The 21,485-nt window shown below is 36.3% G+C and overlaps 3 protein-coding genes across 3 annotated transcripts in view; 2 read left to right on the top strand and 1 right to left on the bottom strand.

Annotated features, from left to right (window-relative positions):
• Window positions 1–7,487, bottom strand: part of LOC138327228 (uncharacterized) — a 38,073-nt gene extending 30,586 nt beyond the window's left edge. Inside the window, 2 exon segments of the mRNA XM_069273208.1 lie at window positions 4,076–5,070; window positions 7,289–7,487. Of these exon segments, the coding sequence (XP_069129309.1) occupies window positions 4,076–5,039 (964 nt within the window). The 5' untranslated portion in view covers window positions 5,040–5,070; window positions 7,289–7,487.
• On the top strand, window positions 6–2,971 carry LOC138328469 (integrase/recombinase xerD homolog). Its single transcript, XM_069275285.1, has one exon. It carries the CDS (start codon window positions 1,581–1,583, stop codon window positions 2,649–2,651), a length of 1,071 nt encoding a protein of 356 aa, XP_069131386.1. The 5' UTR covers window positions 6–1,580; the 3' UTR covers window positions 2,652–2,971.
• A 4,818-nt stretch (window positions 7,488–12,305) lies between the features above and the next one.
• On the top strand, window positions 12,306–15,354 carry LOC138328460 (uncharacterized). Its single transcript, XM_069275270.1, has 2 exons — window positions 12,306–12,352; window positions 13,247–15,354. Exons 1-2 carry the CDS (start codon window positions 12,338–12,340, stop codon window positions 15,290–15,292), a joined length of 2,061 nt encoding a protein of 686 aa, XP_069131371.1. The 5' UTR covers window positions 12,306–12,337; the 3' UTR covers window positions 15,293–15,354.
• The last annotated feature ends 6,131 nt before the right edge of the window (window positions 15,355–21,485 follow it).

The following is a 21,485-nucleotide window of genomic DNA, read 5'->3' on the forward strand; positions in this document are numbered from 1 at the left end:
TATTGTATAATGTGAATTTCATGGATTTGGCATTGTGCTGAATAAGTTGAGTTTTTTAATTCATAGTTTAAGTTTATTGTTACTTTGTTATTTAGACATGTTAGGTGTTTTAGTTAATGATAGCTAGATCTCCAGCCCAAGAGATTCTTATTCTCTTGTGGACCTTGGTTCACATGGGCTGTGGGGTGTGGCTGTCTTTCTCCAGTGAAGGCCGTCTGGATGCTTTTAATAAGGCGTAATATTGAATGTAAAACCCATTTCACTAGAGTTCTGAAGATTAAAACTGGTGTGAGAATGTTTTTTCACCATTTTCAGCCTCATCCTGTTTTTGTCCCGGAAGAGGCAACAGAATCATTAAGAAGGCATCCAGTTTGGTTGACTCTGGAGTCAGACAAGCCTCATCTCACAGCGCATGATCATCCTACGGCAGAACAGGTTTTAGGGGGAAACATTGGGTTTAATGTAAATAAATTGCCTTTAAGGGCTGCGGAATTTTCTGTGTCTGGTCAGTTACATAATTATTTAGACCAGTGGGAAGAAATAATTGACAATCAGAGTTTGGAGGCTAAGAATGTATTGGCTTGGTTGAAAAATGGTGTTGATGTCCAAGAATTCTTCCAACCTTTTAAGGGTATGTTTAAGGGAAAGGCTTATGACACTACTAGCCCACCTGAGGTTTTTATGAAAAATGCACCCTCTTGTATCGGTTTCGAGCCATTTATTGCTCAGGAGATTACTGAGCGCCTTAAAAATGGATCAGTGCGTTTATGGGGAAAGTTAGGACAATGTGAACTTCCCAAACTGATTATGCCATTGACCGTAGAGCCATCAAAGCCCCGGCTTTGTCATGATGAGCGCTACCTCAATTTATGGATAAAAGATTTGCCATTTAAATTGGACACATTGAGGATTATTATACCTCATGCATAATATTGACCTCCAGCTGCAGTACATTCCTTCTCGTGATAATCCAGCAGATGCCCCTTCTCGTGTGGTTGATTTGTCTGAAACTATGCTAGGCAGTGAGGCTTGGCAGGTTGTAGAGGAACGATTTGGGCCCCATTCAATGGATTTAATGTCTTCTGACTTTAATATTATGAAGGATCAGTTTGGGTAATCACTCCCCCATTTTACACGGGGACCAACCCCAGACAGCGCGGGAATCAATGTATTTTCACAGACCCTTTGTCCACTGGAGAATGTATATGTCTTTCCTCCATTTGCTCTCATTTTTCCTGTTCTTAAGTACCTACAGGAACAGAATTTATTCAGATGTACTATTGTTGTCCCAGAGTTTCACCCTATACCAGTATGGAAACCTTTCCTGTCTAGATTCTTGAGAGAATCCATTGTATTGGGATTGCCTGGGGAGACAGGTATTTTGAGGTACCCTTCAAAGCAAGGTTTTACCCCGGATGACTCAGGGTTGAAGTGGCCATTGATTGCTCATCGCCTTTCTTTTATTGTAGGTAATTGACCATGATCTGAAAGTCATTGACCAGCGTTTAAGTCAGTTGAAAGGAACTCTTAGGGAGACACCCTCTTACAAGAAGAGGATCAGTTTGGAAAATAGTTTGAAGATGTTTCTGAGATCTTTGCCTGGGAGTCCTGGACTTCATGATATGGGACCGACTGATGTTTGTCGTTTCTTGGTATGGTATGATTCTAAGGGTAAAACTCAGATCCATTGTCAGGTTTGTCCAAATGTTGGCAAGCATGGTATATTTTCTTGTGGATGTCCCAAGGGTATTGCTGCTACCACACTATCAGTTTTGGTGTGTACTTTGACAAATATTCTTGAGTTTGCAGGGAGAGGTAAATATTGGGATGAATACAGCAACACAGGCAACCCAGTATTATCTAGTTGTGTGAGAGAGTATATGAAAAGTGTGAAGGTAGAACAGGCCAAAGCAAGGATACTTCCCAAACAATCAAAACCTTTATTCATCAGGAAAATTAGGTTAATTGTATCTTACATTTATACAAAACTTCGGAATGGAGATACTTTTCTATCACTTCGGGAAAAATTTACTCTGGTAAGAGACCAGGCTCTCATAAAACTACAATTTTTTGCTGATGATAGAGCATCAGATATGTCAAATTTGCTGGTACAGGACCTCAAGAGATTACCAGATGGAACAGGGTACGCAATTTGCCATACCTTCGGGAAATCTCTGCGAGGTGGTGATGGGAAAAATAATGGTTTTGTTATCAAACGCTGTTCTGAGGGAAGGGTGTGTCCAGTTGAGGGAGTTGAATTGTACATTAATAAGTGTAAAGAATGGGGTGTTGACTTGACAGCAGGATATTTGTTTCGTCCGGTGACCGAGAATGGTGTTGTTCTGACAGAGGCTTTGTCATACTCTGCTATTTATGAGAGATTGAAGTTATACCTCCAACTCTGTGGGATTGATGAAGGTGAAACCCCCCACAGCCTTCGTGCTGGATGTGCTGTTACTCTGGCAACATTAGGGGTGGTTGATAGAACACAATTGAAAGGACATATGGGATGGGCTAGTGATAATATGGTTGATTATTATAGTAGAGCAACTCGTCTTTACGACTCTGATGTGGTAGCATCAGCTCTTGCCTCCTCAGTTACTAGTGATCAGGCGGAAAAAGGTTATGCTCAGTTAGGAGATCTATCTTAGTATCTTAGACTAGACGTCTTTATGTATATTACATTGTATGATATTGAGTGACTGTAGGCCTAGGGTTGAGCTACTGTATGCGACAGCAGTATGAACATGTGATTATGTACATATCATATTGAGAAAAGTGGTTAAAATATATTTTGTAGCCACCATTCAAAACATTCTGGATTAACTTGGAATTTTTTCCCTGATATAAATTGAATTTGGTGCGTTATTTTGTTGATGTTTTTCTTCATTTGACTATGATGTAATTAATGGATTACCGTATTTGTTACTTAAAACTCTGTACTCAGCTAAATCTTGAGGGAACATTCTGATTGTTTTATAATTAATGGATTACCGTATTTGTTACTTAAAACTCTGTACTCAGCTAAATCTTGAGGGAACATTCTGATTGTTTTATCTAACATGATCCATGGTACTTGCTGATCAGGATTTATTTCCCTAATGAGACATTGAAGAGTGATGAGCATTATGTATCATCAATGACTGTTAACGATACATTGTCAAAGATTTGTGTCTTGGTTATGATTGTACAGACTTAACTAATGGAATAGGCCTATTATATTATGGCCACATGTTTGTAATGTACATTTCTTATCTAATATGACTTTCATATTAAAGGGAATTAAATGTATTTAAACATTGTTTTTCTTTTATTGAGTATTGGGAGAATTGAACCCCATTAATGGCTAGTTCATTAAGTGGGTGTATAAGACAATGTCATATTACAGGTAATTTTATGACAATTCATGAAGGCAACAAGAACAAAATGTGAGCTGTGACCCGATTGTGATTTGACGTAGTGGGTTACTTTGCAGTCTATTGAGAGCGAACGGTCACATCATGGAACATGGATATTTTATCTTGTTATATTGCTTAGAGAGTGGTGACATATTTTGCGACGCTTGGTCCAAGAACCTAGAAATACCCAGTACTTAGTTAAGGAGCGATGAAGCTGAATCCATCAAGTCACTTAGGTTATGTTATGAATCTAGAAATACCCAGTACTTAGTTAAGGAGCGATGAAGCTGAATCCATCAAGTCACTTAGGTTATGTTATATTCCCTTCCTCCTAAGGATGTTTCTTGCCAATTTTGGTTAAAATCTGTTTAAAACTTTGACTAGTAGGGATTTAAAGAAATTTCCTCAATATCACCTCAGAGCGCCCTGCATATTGCTCCTACCCTGGAGAGGTCAGAGCCAAGATTTATACAAACTCTGTTCCCTTTGCCCTAAGTATAAGCTTAGTTCACCCTTTGATCACAATCCATGCAGAACTCCATTACTATATATATAAAAAAATGTTGATGGATGAACAGATAGATGATGGATGCCGCGCCATGGCATAATCTCGCCGACCCTTCATTAGAAATGAACACTCATTTAAATATATATTATATATTTAACCCTGGTCTTACCTGCCCATGTAGTGATTGTTCGTCTATCCTCAGAAGACAATGATCTTTCCATATAGGTATACTGTAGTGTAGCTAGCGGATCCTCATCCTTATCCTCGCTCTCATGTTTCACACTGTCCACCTGTCTCTGCACATCTCTAACAAAGTGTAATAACTCTGGTTTATCACCGCTGGACAAACATGCTTCAGCAAAGTTTGCTTCAAAACGTGCCATCGTCGAATGCAACCAGGACAACTGCATTTTTTGTAAAGAGAAATCCTCATCTGGGTAGAAAAGTTGTTTTATTTTCTTTGGAAGTTCTGGCATTGATCTTAAGTTGATTTTATACGATGATTTAATACAAAGTTGAACAAGTGAAGGAACATTTTTACAAATGTCTACAGTTTTGTCAACTAAAGTTTGATCTGATAGCATATGCACAATATCATCTAACTCTTCCTCCATGAAGGGGCGGATATGGTTTTCATACATTGTGCATATTTCTTTACGACGTTTTTTCTTCTGCTTTTTACTAAGTCTTTGTCTTACATTTGAAAAGCTTTCACTCAAACTGGAGTTTTCATCTGTAAACACTAAATCTTCATCATCTTCACTTTCATTCCTTGGCGTGCAAGTAATGGGTACATCATGCTTTCCTTCACTTCTAACCGACCCACTCGCGCTTTCACCAGTAACAGACTCTGAATCGGAAACCAACAATTCTTCGGCTGAAAAGAACTCATCTTCAGAACCACTGAAACTCTCAACAGACAAATTTGACAAGTCAAGATCTACACAATTTTCCTTTCCAAAATCTTGAGTTGTCTCCTCTGATTGTTGTTTTGACCGACGTCTCTTCCGTTTTTGTACAGGTACAAGTTTTGTTTCGTCAGCATCGTTAAACTCCCAAGAAATCATACGAGCATAAGATTGTCGCTGGCTTCTCTGCGCAATAAGTGCCTCTAGACCCTCGTCTTCATCCATGTTGTTTTATGTTCAGTACTGGTCTTGTACTCTACAAAATAGAACCACTAAATTACTAAGTATAAGCAAAAGAGCTTGACTTTCTATCAATAATATATAGCATAAATATGTATATAAAAAACCTATATACTAATTAAATGTATATAAAAACATGTGCTTTTATAAACTGGTCAGCAACCAACTCTTGCCAAGTACCAAATTAATATTCTCGCCGTTGCATGTGTATTAAAATAATTAAATTTGTATTATTACACATGAATTTCCAAGTAATAATTATATATAACTTGTGGAAAACTGCATGTAGTATAGGGTCTCCTATCAGAATATGATTTTATTTATGAAAATAGCCATGCATTCATATACACATGCGATGCCATGGTGAGAATTGGTACTTGGTGAGAATTGGTTGCCTGCCAGTTATAATATAACATTTTCTCCTCACCTGTTACATTAACATCTACATATTGTATGTGCCCACCTTCAACAGTCTGATATACAAATATTTCATGGGTTACTGTGCTCTAGATCATAATATTTAACCCGAGGTGTTGGTAATCAAAAAATGTTATATTGCACAAGGCCTTTTAAATATTATGAGCTAGAGCACAGTAACCCATGAAATATTTGGTTTATTACATAATCAATTTATCACCAGTTTTTTTAGTTGATTTTTAATGAATTCCAGAATCACAGATCAAAATCTTCACCACCTTATCGTACGGGAAACCTTGTAACAAAACATATTCCATGACAGATTGGCGTATAGTCCACATACTTCATGGCGTAACTCCACTTTTCATGTCGTATTGCATTCTTTTAAATTATTAGAACTATATGCAGCCTTTTAATCATTACACATTCATCGTGTTCATCCTGACTCCTCTACTTGATCAAACCAACTGTCAAGCACATCGAACAACATCTATGGCGTGCTTGATCTGACATCTATAAAGCTAGCACAAAACTGAGCGTGAACCTTTGTGACGTCATAATAACGTAACTCACTGATGAGCGCGATTCCTCAGAGGTTTTCTACAAAGCTAGACAACAACGGCGAGGTGTTCCAAAAGCCATGCAATATATAACATCTCGAACCGTGCAATATAACGTTTCCATGGTAGCGTGCAATATAACTTCGAACTGTGCAATATAACAAAGTTTTATTGAACGGTTGATATAATAGTTGGAAATATTATATTTCCTCATATACATATAGATTGGTGTAAACAAATTATGTAATAAATAAAAATACCGGAGGGTACTGATATACATCATAAACATCAAGATCATGTGGTCTTATCTAAGTCTGTGTCATATTAAACTTTATCACATACTTTGTTTACACCAAGCTATTATCTCAACTGTTCAATGAAACCTTGTTATATTGCACATTTCGAAGTTATATTGCACACTTCCATGGAAATGTTATATTATGATAACACGATATAACTCCGGTTTGAATGTCTTATTTTCTTCTTTAACATTATTAGACCTCTATGCGGCCTTTTAATCTAATCCTACATTCGCCGTGTCCGTCCTCTACTCGATAAACATCTACATGACGTGCTTGATTTGAGATCTATAAAGCTAGCGCAAAATTGAGCGTGAATTTGAACCTTTGTGACATCACAATAACGTAACTCACTGTTACGTGCGATTCCTCAGAAGTTTTCTACAAAACTTGACAACAACACCGAGATGTTCCTAAAGCCGTGCAATATAACATCTCGAACCGTGCAATATAACGTTTCCATGGAAGCGTGCAATATATAACTTCGAACTGTGCAATATAACAAGGTTTTATTGAACGGTCGGGATAATAGTTGTGAATATTATATTTCCTCATATATAGATTGGTGTAAACAAATTACATTTGTATGTAATAACATGAACTAGAGCACAGTAATCCGTGAAATATTTGTACAATATTTATGCATTGCTACTGTTTTTTCAAACTCCTGTACATGTGATTAGACAGTTGGACACGAATACAAAATGTGAGTGTGTGTTAGTCCGCTAAAACTGACCATAATCGCAGGCTCAAAATTCTGACCGATCTGACAGGCGATCAGTCAGAATTTTGAGCCTGCGATTATGGTCAGTTTTAGCGGACTAAGTGTGTGTGTCTGTGTATAAAAGTATTTGTGTGAGGAGTGTGCACATTTTGTGTACAGTTTTTAAATTTTAAGACACGTTTATGAGCTTAGAATACTAAAATTCGAAACGCCGATGATTAAAAATTTACAAACCTGTATTTGCTGTTTGTTTACTTCACAACACTGGCCGATATCCCATGCACTTCTTCATTCCCTGTAAAAATCGCATACATTCTGCTAAAATAACGTTCAACGATGCATTTTCGTATTACGATAATCTACCTGAAGCTGCTATTATCATTTATGTATGTATATCATGGGTTGGTGACGCAACTTTACTAAAGCAACAGAAACAAAATATCAACACAGTCACTATTTAAAGTTAGAGTTAACTCCCTTGTTCCTGTTATATCCGGTATTAAGGATGTACACCTCTGAGAAGTCAAAATTCTCTTGTATTAAACTTTTTTTCTCATATAGATTTTTAGGAAAATGAGTTCATACCATAAAATAAAATGGAAGAAAAAACATATGTTCGTGTGCTCGTTTTGAGCTATTGTCACTCAAAACTCTTGTCAGGCCTCATCTGGAATATATGGCACGCCGTTTTGTCATAAAATACACATAATACTTAAGGTCAAATCTTTTGACCTTAAGGGCAAAAAATGTTTTTTGCCATTATGTACATTTCACCTTAAGGGCAAAAGATTTGACCTTAAGGTCAAAAAACTTTTTTGCCCTTAAGGTCAAATCTTTTGCCCTTAAGGTCAAATCTTTTGCCCTTAAGGTTAAATGTACATAATGGCAAATAATTAATCTGTAGAAGTCACTATGCTATTCATACCCCTAATCACATAATGGACTTGTCCACATACTGAACCTTTAAAAGTTGAAAAAAACCAATGAAAACACAAAACAACTGATGAAAATTAAAAATCCCATAAAATAATTTAACAAAATTGTTTTCAAAATTGTTCATTTATTGACACTAGAAGTCTATCTTTTATTTATATTTATATTCATTTATATTGCTACAATTATAATAAACAAGTTGTAACTTTACATGTATATTCAAGAAATCTTTAGCCCTTGCTTAAGGTCAATAAATCTTTTGCTCTTAAGGTCAAAAACATTTTTTGCCCTTAAGGTAAATAAATCTTTTGCCCTTAAGGTAAATAAATCTTTTGCCCTTAAGGTCAAAAAAATCTTTTGCCCTTAAGGTCAAAAAACTTTTTAACCTTAAGGTCAATAAATCTTTTGCCCTTAAGTTCAATAAATCTTATTCCCACCTTAAGGTCAAAAACATTTTTTTGCCCTTAAGGTCAAAAAACTTTTTTTAACCTTAAGGTAAATAAATCTTTTGCCCTTAAGGTCAAAAACATTTTTGCCCTTAAGGTAAATAAATCTTTTGCCCTGAAGGTAAATAAATCTTTTGCCCTTAAGGTCAATAAATCTTTTGCCCTTAAGGTCTAATAAATCTTTTGCCCTTAAGGTCAAAAAAAAACTTTTGCCCTTAAGGTCAAAAATTTTTTTAACCTTAATGTAAATAAATCTTTTGCCCTTAAGGTCAAAAACATTTTTTGCCCTTAAGGTAAATAAATCTTTTACCCTTAAGGTAAATAAATCTTTTGCCCTTAAGGTAAATAAATCTTTTGCCCTTAAGGCAAATATATCTTTTGCCCTTAAGGTCAAAAAACTTTTTTAACCTTAAGGTAAATAAATCTTTTGCCCTTAAGGTCAAAAACATTTTTTGCCCTTAAGGTAAATAAATCTTTTGCCCTTAAGGTCAAAAAACTGTTTGGACTATTTTATACTTTAGACGATAATACAAATTTTACCATTCCCCTCAAAAAATGATAAATACTACAAGATTCTTGAATTATTGAAACATTGAAACCTTATTATCCATCGCTGATACTGTTTATTGAAGAAATACCCACAGGGGGCCACCTCAATGAAAATGGATGTTGTCATACATCTTTTGTATTTGGAGGATGGACTGATGAGTATATATGACAGTCATGTGATTTTTTTCAAAAAATACGAGATTTGAAAAATCATTAAAAAATCGGGATATTTACTATCTCTGTTTTATAGTAAATATCCCGATTTTTTAATAATTTTTCAAATCTCGTATTTTTTGAAAAAAAATCACATGACTGTCATATATACTCATCAGTCCATCCTCCAAATACTAAAGATGTATGACAACATCCATTTTCATTGAGTTGGCCCCCTGTGGGGCTAATGTCATGACCCTGGTGTACTTTTGAATGACGTAAAAATTCAAAGACTTGACACAAAATGAAACAGACATTGCTTGTCAATTAAACTGACGCGACAACACACCAATAAAATATCACAGAACATTTGCACGTGCAACGAACATGCATGGGATGACATTCTCAATTGTGTCGTGTGCATCAAGAAGACAGCCATATTCTGAGGTTTTTCAATTGTGAAAATTTGAAGGGGAAAAGGGCAAAAAGAAGAATGGCTGAAGATACTATTCAATCGTAAGTACTGTTTTATTGTCGTTGTTTAAATTGCCTTTGCACTAGAACGAATAATCATACCCTGCCTCCACTCCGGTTCCCATTTGTCAGAAATCTTCCGTCCGTCGTTCAGAGCTACGTCATCGCAGCTACATGTACCTTTGCACATGATCATTTTTATAGCACTTTGAAATGTCGGGGAATTTGAGCACATCCTTACAGACGACTCGCGAATGAGGATATTTTTTTTAAATGCATTACCATGTATTTCTTCGAGTCGAAATGTAAAGAGATATCTGTGTCATTAAAATTTGCCGTTTGTCAGATCACAGGTTTACGACGCGCGCGCGCAAATAAAAAAAAATACTAAAAATACTATTTTAGTTAATTAGGTTTACGACGCGCGCAAAAAAAAAAAAAAAAACAAACAAAAAAAACTATTTTAGTATTATTTTTTTTTGTGCGCGTCGTAAACATGTGGTCAGATTTGCTATACCACCTATGCTTTGGTTCTACAATATACCGACAATACTAAATCAATAATTATATCATTTTTTTACAGAATGCATAAGCTTATGCTTGTTCATAGATAATGTCTACAGGTCATCACATTTGCATTTATACGTGTATGAATACACACGAATTACCAAACAATATTTTTGAAAACCTGCACGGGTAGCGTCTGCGACCAGAATGTGACTTTATTTATGAAAAATCATACAAATACACATGCGATGTCAAGACTGGGTACTTGGCAAGAATTGGTCGCCTGCAAGTAGACATAAAATATATTCAATTCGATTCAATTCGACTTTATTGCTTCCTTACATCCATGCAAAAGGGATCGATAGCAATACATACATGTACATAACACAGTAGATCAAAACAACAACTTAAATATTTATCAAGCCAGTTTTCCATCAGTTCAAATGACTTTTTAACAAAGAGGCCTAAATCCTGTAGACGTTTTAGATCATTAGAAGACAAAAGTCGTATCAAATTTTCAAAATCTGTTAGGTGGTGGTTAATTACATCTTTATAACTATTAAAGACAATTGTTCTCACTGTAGAGTTAACGGAACACTTAAAAATGAAGTGGGTTTCATCCTCAATTTCGTTTCAAAATTTGCATAACCGCAGAGGACGGGGAATCTTTTTTACCCTAAGTCCCATGGTAAAATCAAAATATTTTGAAATAAAAATAAAAAGAAAGGTGTGCATCAAAAAAAAAATTAATTGATTTTATTTCATAAAGTTAAATTTAAATATATTATCACACTGTGTCGACAAAACTCGCCTAAGATGTAGGTTTTACGATAAGCTCTCGGATACGACGATATTGAACCGAGATATGCCGGGCAGGTGATCTTATACTACCTGTGCAGGTGTCGATTTAATTTTTCATTTTTTTCTTCTCTTAATTCACTCTCTCCCTCTTTTTTTTCAAAATAAAATCAATTACATGTATTTTCAACATACATGTACAACATTCTACCGGGAACGCGGTTTTCACTTGAAACAGAAAATAGAAAGAAAAAAAACCTCCAAATCTTTTGTCCACTTTTTGGTCTCAAGACTGTAAAAATTTTACTTAAATTTTTTAAGCCACATATAGTCGGTCGAAATTTGTAGAAATATATACTTTTGATATTATGATATCGTTTTACAAAATTGAACATTAATTTTATATAGTTTTGGACCAAAAAAGGAACCCTGGTGTACACCTTATGAGGGCAACATTAAATCCTCCCTAGCACAGGCCCCTGGGGCCTTTTGGATTTTTTAAAGGTATCTTACATGTTATCTGTCATAGAACTACAAAATGCACATGTGTTTTGTTAAATTGCTTCGTGAGCAAAATTCAATGGTAGCTGTAACAGGTCCTTTGCAGGAAAATGATCCCTTAATTAGCATGCATATCGTTTTAGCAGAATTTCAAGATATACAGGCAAATAAAAAATAATATATAATGTCCTCATATAGGTAAGCGCTGGAAAAATAACTACTACTTTATTAATCAGGGTTCATAATTTTTTTAGAATGGCATGTTGATGTAAAAAGGGTAAATTTTTGGAAGCCCATTGCATTTTGTCTAGTGCTGCTATGGGAGTAGATTGTGTTGTTAAAGAAAGCCACTACGTCCGCAAAGACCTGGTGTCGCGATAGCCGATTGGTTAAGATGTCTCGACATATTACCACAAGCCCTCCACCTCTGGGTCGCGAGTTCGAATCCTAAGTGGGGAAAGTTGCTAGGTGCTGATCGGTGGTTTTTGTCCGGGTACTCCGGGTTTCCTCCACAGCAAATCTGGCACGTCCTTAAATGACCCTGGCTATTAATAGGACGTTAAACTAATAAAACCCAAACTCGTAAACAGTAACGATAAACTGATTTCATGAGAAGTTATGACAAAACCCTGTGCCTTTTTACTTACGCAAGTTGACGCGAGCTATCGAACAAACAATACTGCTGACTAAAGGTGAATGGCCACAAAACGTTTTTTTATACGTGAATTTCAGCTGGTGTTTTTTTATCCTTAATTGTTTGACCTGATCATGAAGGCTATCAGAGTACGTCTCCATGGAGATACCTGAACAGTTTTTTCTCACCTGTCATAGATACGGTAGATACGGACATACATATATATCCACAGGGAAATTGGAAGTCCAACATTGTGGAAATAGCCAGTGTCCAAAGCTTAGCGTCACCATGGCGACAAGCAAGGTACGTAGCATTTTACAATTTTATTCTACAAAACCTAGTACAAGTTTCATGAACCCTTACTTTTGACTCGTACATATCTGGCTCTAATGTATTTGTAAATAGAGACATGATAGGGTTTTTTTCGAATCTGTTGTATAATTCTAAATCATTTTGGTATGCATGTATCCATCCTTCCCAACTTCATTCAACTTCATGAAATTTTCGTGAGTTTCATTTAAAAAGTTAATTTGTGCATCGCGATACCATACATACACTTTATATTAGCATTTTGTATCTCCTTTTAATTGTTATTTCTACGGCGGCCTCTCTATCAATGATTGTCAGTAATTACCTACATACAAAATGTACATTCATTAGGGGATGCGGGGGAAGGCCGGATGTTCGATTCATCCAGAAGATTCTTCCTGTTTACCATACTACCCTATTATTTGAAACCACGTCTTTGCAAATTAAAGAGTTGTCTCTCTCGCGAAGTGTTGTGACGTCATTTTTTTTTTGTTTGAGCGAAATTCACGTCGTTTTCTGTGAAAAGTATGAAGTTACGTTCCCAAACATATGATATCACAATCAATATCTACTCTGCAAGTACAAATTTAGCTGCTAGACGATTTTTAAATTTCAAACATTGTAAACAAACATTTTTCATGTGTTAGTTATATCAGAGCGTTGTATATTGATAGCATATATTATCACTTGAAACTGTACCCAAATTTGACATCTTACAGACAAAAACGAGGCAAGGGAAACAATATTTTGTATAAGAATTATAATGCTTTTGACCCAGTGTCCAATTAGAAAATTTGACCAATAAGAATATATTTCTGTTCATGTCAAATACTTAACTTTTTTGAAAATAACTTATGTCCTTGATCGTGCTTCTTTGTATGTTTGCAGTGTGTGCTACCCCTGTTGTTCCTGGGCCTATTGGGCACCGCTGTCGGTAACATACAGTCTGACATTGACAAGCTTGTCAATGACATCGACGAACTGGCCAGGCAACTCATGCTTCAGCAGCTTTTTATCGAGGAGAGGATACGATCCGATGGAAACTCTGGAGTGAAGCAGATCCGAGGCAATCATAAGGGAACTCGAGCTTACTTCGGAGATACCTTCAACATGGGATCTATGATGTCTATCCACGATCATACTAACTACGACCGAACTATTGGCATGGGCGAGTTCAATGCTGTGATGAACGGAGTGGAATTCCGGACAAGACACAATGACTACAAACTACGTATGCCAAGCGAAAATAGCACTGACTTCAACCGCCTCCAAGATGTACCGTTTCCAGAGGTCCCGCCTTCCGTGAAAGCCAAGCACAGTGTTCCGGATCAGATCAAGGAGATGCGAGAGTATTTCCGGGCATTCAAGGAGCAGAACGCTTCCATCCGCCACGATTATCGAGACTACTTCAAGCCAGTTTTATGCTACCTAGAGGGTGCCTGGACAACCGACACCAAGACGTTAAGCGAACCCTTTCACAGCGACCGCCATTTTCTTGATGCTTCTAGTTGGTTCGATCTGCTGGAGAAGGTTCGATTCACATCCTACACCGGTGGCAAAAGTAACAATGAGAACTACAGCTTCCTCCCTACAACAATTACAGATGTGGTAGATGGAAGACCAGTTTACGCCCAATGGAACTACAGAATAGTTTGCCATCCAATCCGCAATCACGACATGACTCTTAGTAGTTTATCTCTGATTGACAATCTTGGAGTTCGGATGGCTCGCAGATTTACATACGAGAAAGCATACAGTCAGCGAACTGCGCGATTCCGAATTAACCCACGCTCTTACAACCAGTATAACAGTACTCTCCTGGCTGCACAGCGACAAAATCTAGAGTATACCGGAGTCGAGCTTTTGGATTCTATCATGAGCGAAATACCAGGCAAGGATAATTACCACCATACCCTTAAAGATAAAACTTTTGGAATCGAGGAAAATACTATGCTGAATTTCGGAAAGAGTGAACAGAACTCTGCTAACTACCATCGATTCACAGATTCAAAAATTGGAAACTCACAAGCTCATCACGTTTCCTATAAGGGCTTTTCAGACGAAAATCTTTGGGTAGCCGAGACCACTCAGCCAAGAGTAGCTCCAATGACAGTTCTGTCCTGCAAGTACAACTCCAACATAAAAGATGTCTCATGCAGTAACACAACTGTGCGTTACTCGTACGCCTTGCCACTGGAAATCATCTGGATGACGCCTCTTTACAAGTGGAATCCATACGATTTGACTTTCTTCACTAAAAACAATGTCCCATCAATGCACGGAAGAACAGGCGGTACCAACTTAACAACGGCTTTGAATGGAACAAGTAGCTCTAACTACTATTACACTCCCGTAGATTTCTTCAAGAGTAACGAGGTAGGAAGGGATCCAGCGGACACGGCCAAGGACGTTGTTGGTGTTTTGGACAAACATGGTCACGTTAAACTTGTCAAACCTTCCGGAACGCGCATCGTCCTTCCAGAAATCGAGGGAATCGGAAAAATTCGAACGCGTTATCCTGTAGCCCCGTCACACCACGAGGGAAGCCCAATGTACAAAGAAATGGACGCCCTGAAGGAAATGGTTCTCGACATTCCGAAAAATCTGAAGTTCTTTGAATCTCCACCATTTGGATCGAAATCTAAGCAGGCACATAATCCAGATGACTATCTGCACCACTTTACTACGACCTTCACCCACAACACGCCACCCGGCCTTCACCAACACGACGTTTACGTCGACACACGTGACTGGTGGACACTGACCCAAAACCAGAAGGTCACGGTCATCACCACCAATGACAACGAACACACTCACACGTTACAGATACAGCGTGACGCCCACGACCATAACCGGTTCAACATCCTGTCATGTGACAACGCTCCTCGATGCTGGGACGGACACGCCCCCATTCTCCTGCCCGTCACAGAATAGATACCACAATCGTCGTTTTCTTATATACAACATAGAGAAATAAAAATGAACTAAGCAGTTAACGTTATTACTCGTTGTGCTTTAACTTACTAGTATTAGAAGGGAAAAACAACTAAAAATGACAGTCTTGCTTTGTGCACATAAAAACATTGAAAACATTGGTATTACCGAAAAATATCAGAACAGGAAACAACTGATAGGATGGGTTAGTGCGTTCAAAACATATAACAAGGCCCTCACAACAGGTAACAGGTGTTGTACTGTTGTGAATGACAATTATGCAAATGGTCGAGCTGAAAAGAATGGGTTGGTCCAGTAAGCATGACCAAAGTTGCATATTCATAGAAAAAAATACTTCTCTACCACAGGGAAAAATGGCCAGTATACTTGGTTACAATTTGATGTCTTGGTTTATGGTTTTAAAAATAGAATTGACAGCTTCATAGCATCATTGCTCGGCACTTCCATGGCGGATTTCCAAATTGAAATTTCTCAATGATTGCTGAAATATCCAAATGAGCTATTCGGGCCCTCGAGACTGTATGCACAAAAATGTTGGGTTTCTTGCATGTATGAACCCAAATTTTGTCATAGTTTCTTTTTAAGTATTGTTTCATATTCACAGCACTGACGAATATCCTTGAAAACAGATACTTATTATAAGTTTGGTCCTTGATGTACATCAAATGAATCAAACAACACATACGGTACACTCTCTGCAATGGAAGTCTCTGTAGACCAGTGATTGGTCAGTTTATTTCTCCTGAACTGCCCCTGCTTTACTATGACATTTTCCATAGATGAATATCGCAACAATATAAGGCAATACACACTGCGATTAGAAATTGGTCATCATCAGATTGAAATATTGTAATAAAGAAAAATCACGTTTGATTCTCAGGAAGGCATTGATGTGTGATATTAGGTTTTTTTGTACAGTTGTAATTTAATTAACCAATCAGATTGATCCTTGTATAAAATGCATGCTTGAAAGATCAACTTCCGTTCCGCAGTTGATGCATCGTCCGCTACTTGGATACTTGGTGTCATGTTTCATATTAAAAAACCGTAACATTACAAAAAAAGATTCTTAATTAAGGTACGTTGATTAAGGTAGACCGTCCCTTCTGGTTTCCTCTCATGGATTTCGTTCATTTTTTGATATTTTGATTTTAGGTATACCCTGATCACAAAAATCGCATAAAAATCATATGCCACCGGGTTAACTTTTCTTCCAGGGTTGCTTAAAGATATGTACAAACGACTTAATAATACGGATTTTAAGGATTTTTTAAAAATAAATTATATTTCCTCCCTGTAGCATCCCTTAACATGTAAATAATATGCCTGCAACATGTTCATACTTTCAGTAGGTGATATAGAATTCATTGCTATATCCAATAAGGTGTTCCACATTAAAACGAAATATCGTTATTTTAAAATTAAGTTCGGACCCAATTTTAGTGTAAAATTGCATCAAAATAGTCATGTTTTCTTTTTTTCTGAAAGAATATCTCAAGAAAAATCGATTTTGTATAATTTCCATGAAGATTGGCTGATTTGCAATACGAAAAGCCAATAAAAAGTATACCTCACTGCATTGTTTTTCAAATAATGACCGATTTGCTTCCTAATACCCCTTAAATTTTGGCCTGAAAATGTTAAAAAATACGCGAATCCGTAGCACTTTTCAACGTTTTGTGTTATTCATTTTCCCTTGTTAGTTTGTTACCGATTGGTACATCTTTAGATTGATACACTTCAAGTAAACACTCGAAAAGGTTCTAGACGAAATACTTGCTCGAATGCCGATTTCAGAAGCGAGTTGTAATAGATGGGTACGGGGAAATAAAATACGTTTGCCGGGATTCGGATAGCGACGTAACAAACGTATGACGTCACAGAATAGACGGTCAAAGTTAAACGAGCGGACACTCAATATTTTCGTCAAATTTGTTGTAATTTCAAAGTGAATTGGAGCGTGCCCTCAACTTTCGGTTCATGGAGTGTCTCACCTTGTTCATATAGTAGGGGTAGGATATTTTATTTCTCCAAAACCAGATGCAGACGCCTGCGCTGTATTTAAAGATGCTCCACTGCCGATAAAGCATAAATGATAATCATCATTTAAACAAAAATTGGTATTTAACTGTACATATATATAAATATATATATATATGTCTAATTAACACAAAAAAAAACCCATAAGATCATATAATTTTTGGGATACAATTGATTATTTTCAATATTTTGATCTTGAAGTAAAATGGAAAGTTCAAACTTTTCATTGGTGGGTGTAAATCAAATAAATTTTGTAACTGAAGAAAAATACTAATTCGTCTGCTCGTGTTTTTGATACAGATAAAAATACCATTCGTTAGCGGTGGAGCATTTTCGTCAAAGTTGCGTTTTGCTACCTAAAAACTATCTCACAAACCAGCAGTGATTTATGATTTTTCAGAAATATTCCCATGCAATCTTTAAAAAAAAATTATGAAGATCCACAAAGTTTCCTTAAAAGTTACGATCGAAACAAATATATTACTGTTGAGATGAGAAACATACCATTAGCTTGTAAGACAAGATGTACTCAATTGGTTGGGCACCAGCTTCCTGTATCTGCCCACAGGGACCTGGCACGATTTTTTTAAAACTAACAGTATAGGTATATATATTATAGTATATATACTATTGGTTAAAAATTTTCGTGTCAGGTCCCCGTGTATCTGTCCAGGCTGAGATGAATTTCACAACTGAAGGTTGACTTTATTGATTATAACGGGATTTACAGTATCGTAAGTATCCATCTACTCATCTCGGTTGTATACATGCAATGTCTTATATAAGTTCTGTCACCAAGGACGATGATACACAGAGATATAATGGGCAGGTGTTTGCTGACAGTACAGATGTAATTCTACTCGGGTCAATATTGGAATACTGACAATTACAGTCCAATCAAAGTTAGACTTATAATTTCGCTCCACTACGTACTTTACTATACGCTCGAACGCAGACAGTGTTTTTTTAACTCTTTTTCAACAACAGCCTGTGCCTTTTTGATTGGGAAAATATGATCGGCATATGCGGGAAATTGGGAAAATATGAAACATTACAAAATCACAGAAAAAACACACAAAATCAACAATTCAGTTTTATTATGATGTACCAGCCTTTGCTTTGACTTTACAAAGGTACAATACAGTACTGTATGGCTGCGAAATGAAAATTACAGACAATTTTGTTTTCGTAAAGATTTGTGAAAAATCACAGTCTGAAATGTCTCTAAATCTCAGGTTTGAGACTATTGTTTACATCAAATCGGTGTTATTTATCAACAATACATATTCAATCGTCTTTTAGACAGTAAATTTGTATAGAATTCACATGTCCCGTTTTCTTTTTTTCAGTCCTTTGAAGTCATCAACCAACTTCTCCAGATCTGTAGATTGAAGTTTTACTTCAGTGTGGCAGATCCTCATCACACACCCTCCAGCTGCCGTTGAGAAAGTCGGTTTTCTCTTTGGTGTCAGAATATTGTTCATCAGAGAGAAACCTCTTTCCACAACAGCAGTGGATGGTGGGATGAGCATTGCTAGCTCATATAGTTGCTTGACAGAGGGGAAACATTGTTGTAAAACTTGGTCCGTCATGAAGCGGTGTTGTATGTCTTGAAGTTTCAACTTCTCATTCTTCCTGCAAAGACAAAAATAAAAATGGACATTCAGCACAATCTGTCAGTGTGTTAATAACTATTAAGAAAATCAGAGAATTATAATGATTGAATTTATCACTACTCAACTGCCAAGTGATTCTATTTTTTTCCTAACTAATAGTTTGATAATCATAGTTATCTAGCTAAAGTTTCCCCCAATCCACCAATCTGAAAATAAACTAGTAGGTAAACACAAAGATTCATTTTTTAAGTTAGTAATTTATTTAGAAAACTTAACTTAAGGATTATTTTTAAATAAAAATACTGAATAAATTACTAGTCTATTAGTGCAATTGGCAGTAGATTACCAACAGGAAAATAGAAAACAAAAGGTATCAGATATGGACTACTCTACTAACCTCATCCTGGCTGTGTGACTGTCGGTGTACACATAGTTTGTTGTTATTTTGTAAAAAATCCTAGGGATTCATTGTTACAATTTAGGACTTACAGACACTTGACTCGTACCTGCGTTCACAATCCTATAGACGCTTGACAAATACGTTTACAGATAATGCGATTCAAACTCAAGAGTGACCCTGAACGAAATACCGGAAGTAAAACGCATTGGCGATAACGATCAATCATCAGCGCGCTTTGCAGTCAGATAACAGTAAACACAGAAGTTCTACGATGTTTTCTGAATTTATTACGGCATCTTTTGAGACAAAAAACACTGGGACAAGACAACTGCTATCAATAAACGACAGACAACTCAATTGGGAAAATACGATTTTATTTTGGGAAAATACGATTTTATTTTGGGAAAATATGCTACTTTTGAGCTAGGGGAAACAGCCGAAGTTCGGCGGTAGATTCGGCCTAAAAAAACCACTGGCAGAGCAACATATATAGTGGAGTAGAATTACACGTCCGACTTAAATCATATAGTTTAAAGATGCTCCACTGCCGACAGAGCATAACTGATGTATAATCGTGTTGATATTTGTCTGATCAACACAGAAATGCATATGAAATAATTCGTTTTACTTTTCATGCACAATCAGTACTTAATTTCATATACAACATAGTGTGACTGATTTTTTTTCGGGGTGCAACTAATTATTTTTGTTATATAGTTCTGTCTTAAAAAAAAATTAGAAACCCTTAACTTTCCAATGGTGGTAATGGTCTAAAGTAGGTTACTTTTATAACCGAAGGAAAATACTAAATTGTCTGCCCCTATTTTTGATAGTGAAAAAATACCATTTGTCAGCGGTGAGCATGCATCTTTGATAATTTCCAACATTCTTTCTTATGAAATGATATCCAACCGCTTGTTTTTGAGGGTAAAATATAATATGTCTTTGTATATTAATGTTCGCTAGATCACAGAAATTCCCAATATAGCAAAAAGTCATTTATTAGTTTAATTACTCTGTAATCAGCTCACTAATCAATATGGATGTAGCATACACGTACTTTCATTGTATACAACAATTTCACGAAAGTGATTGTGTCACCCGCACAGCATCACCAAACGTGGCTACAGTTGAAAATATTGTTAATAATACAGTGTATCAAGTCCGTAACGCTTGCAAATATTGATGGATTTTGACCAGTATCATACCACTCCGAGATCTCATTAAATAAAGCAATAAACCAAATATGGTTGAAATTGGACAATAAATACTAAAGCTATCGAGCGGAACCATAGATTTATCTGTTTTGACGATTTTAAAGTCCTGTAACTCTTGCAAATATTGATGGATTTTGACCAATATCAAACTATCTTATTAATATAAATCAATATACTAAATTTGTTTGAAATCGGACAATGAATATTTAAGTCATCGAGCGGAAACCACGGATTTATCTGTTTTGACAATTTAAAAGTCCCATAACTCTTGCATCTATAGACGGATTTTGATCATTATCAAATTCGTATGAGATCTCATTAATATAAAGCTATATGCCAAGTTTTGTTGAAATCGGACAGCAAATACTTAAGTTGTTTCACGTAAACCATTTCCCGGACGCCGACGACGCCAACACATAATCTAAATTCTATATAGATTTTAAATAGAAACTGATACAAAACTCGATCTGGGATATAAAGAAATTCTGAGGATGTGTGACAAAAAGATATGTCTGTTTAGGGTTACATTGGCAAAAACATAGGGTAGGTAGGTCGGGATATTGTTTTAGTGTCTTTTACTCTAAAGTAATGGCCGGTACAGGAGTCTGAGATCGAAATCCCGACTTCTATTTTTTTTCGTATAAAATTGGAAAAAAATTAGGGTCAGGGGTAAAAAATTAGGGTCGGTCTCGTACCCTTAACAGACATTTTTTTTTGTCTAAAATTAAAGTTAGGTCAATAACAAATAGTCATGTTAGTCTGATGAATTTGATTAGGACTTTGGCCATTATACAACGACAATATAAACATATTTTTATGGTTGTTTTTTTAAAGGACCTCTTTCACGAACAATGGAAATTTGCCCACGAACCATTTTTATTTAAACTAAATGTTACATG

The sequence above is a fragment of the Argopecten irradians genome, chromosome 7 (assembly GCF_041381155.1).
Source record: "Argopecten irradians isolate NY chromosome 7, Ai_NY, whole genome shotgun sequence".
NCBI classification, from domain to species: Eukaryota; Metazoa; Mollusca; class Bivalvia; order Pectinida; family Pectinidae; genus Argopecten; species Argopecten irradians.

Coding starts and splice junctions, on each gene's coding strand:
- LOC138328469 (XM_069275285.1), top strand. CDS start 1,581: ATGTTTCTGAGATCTTTGCCTGGGAGTCCTGGACTTCATGATATGGGA.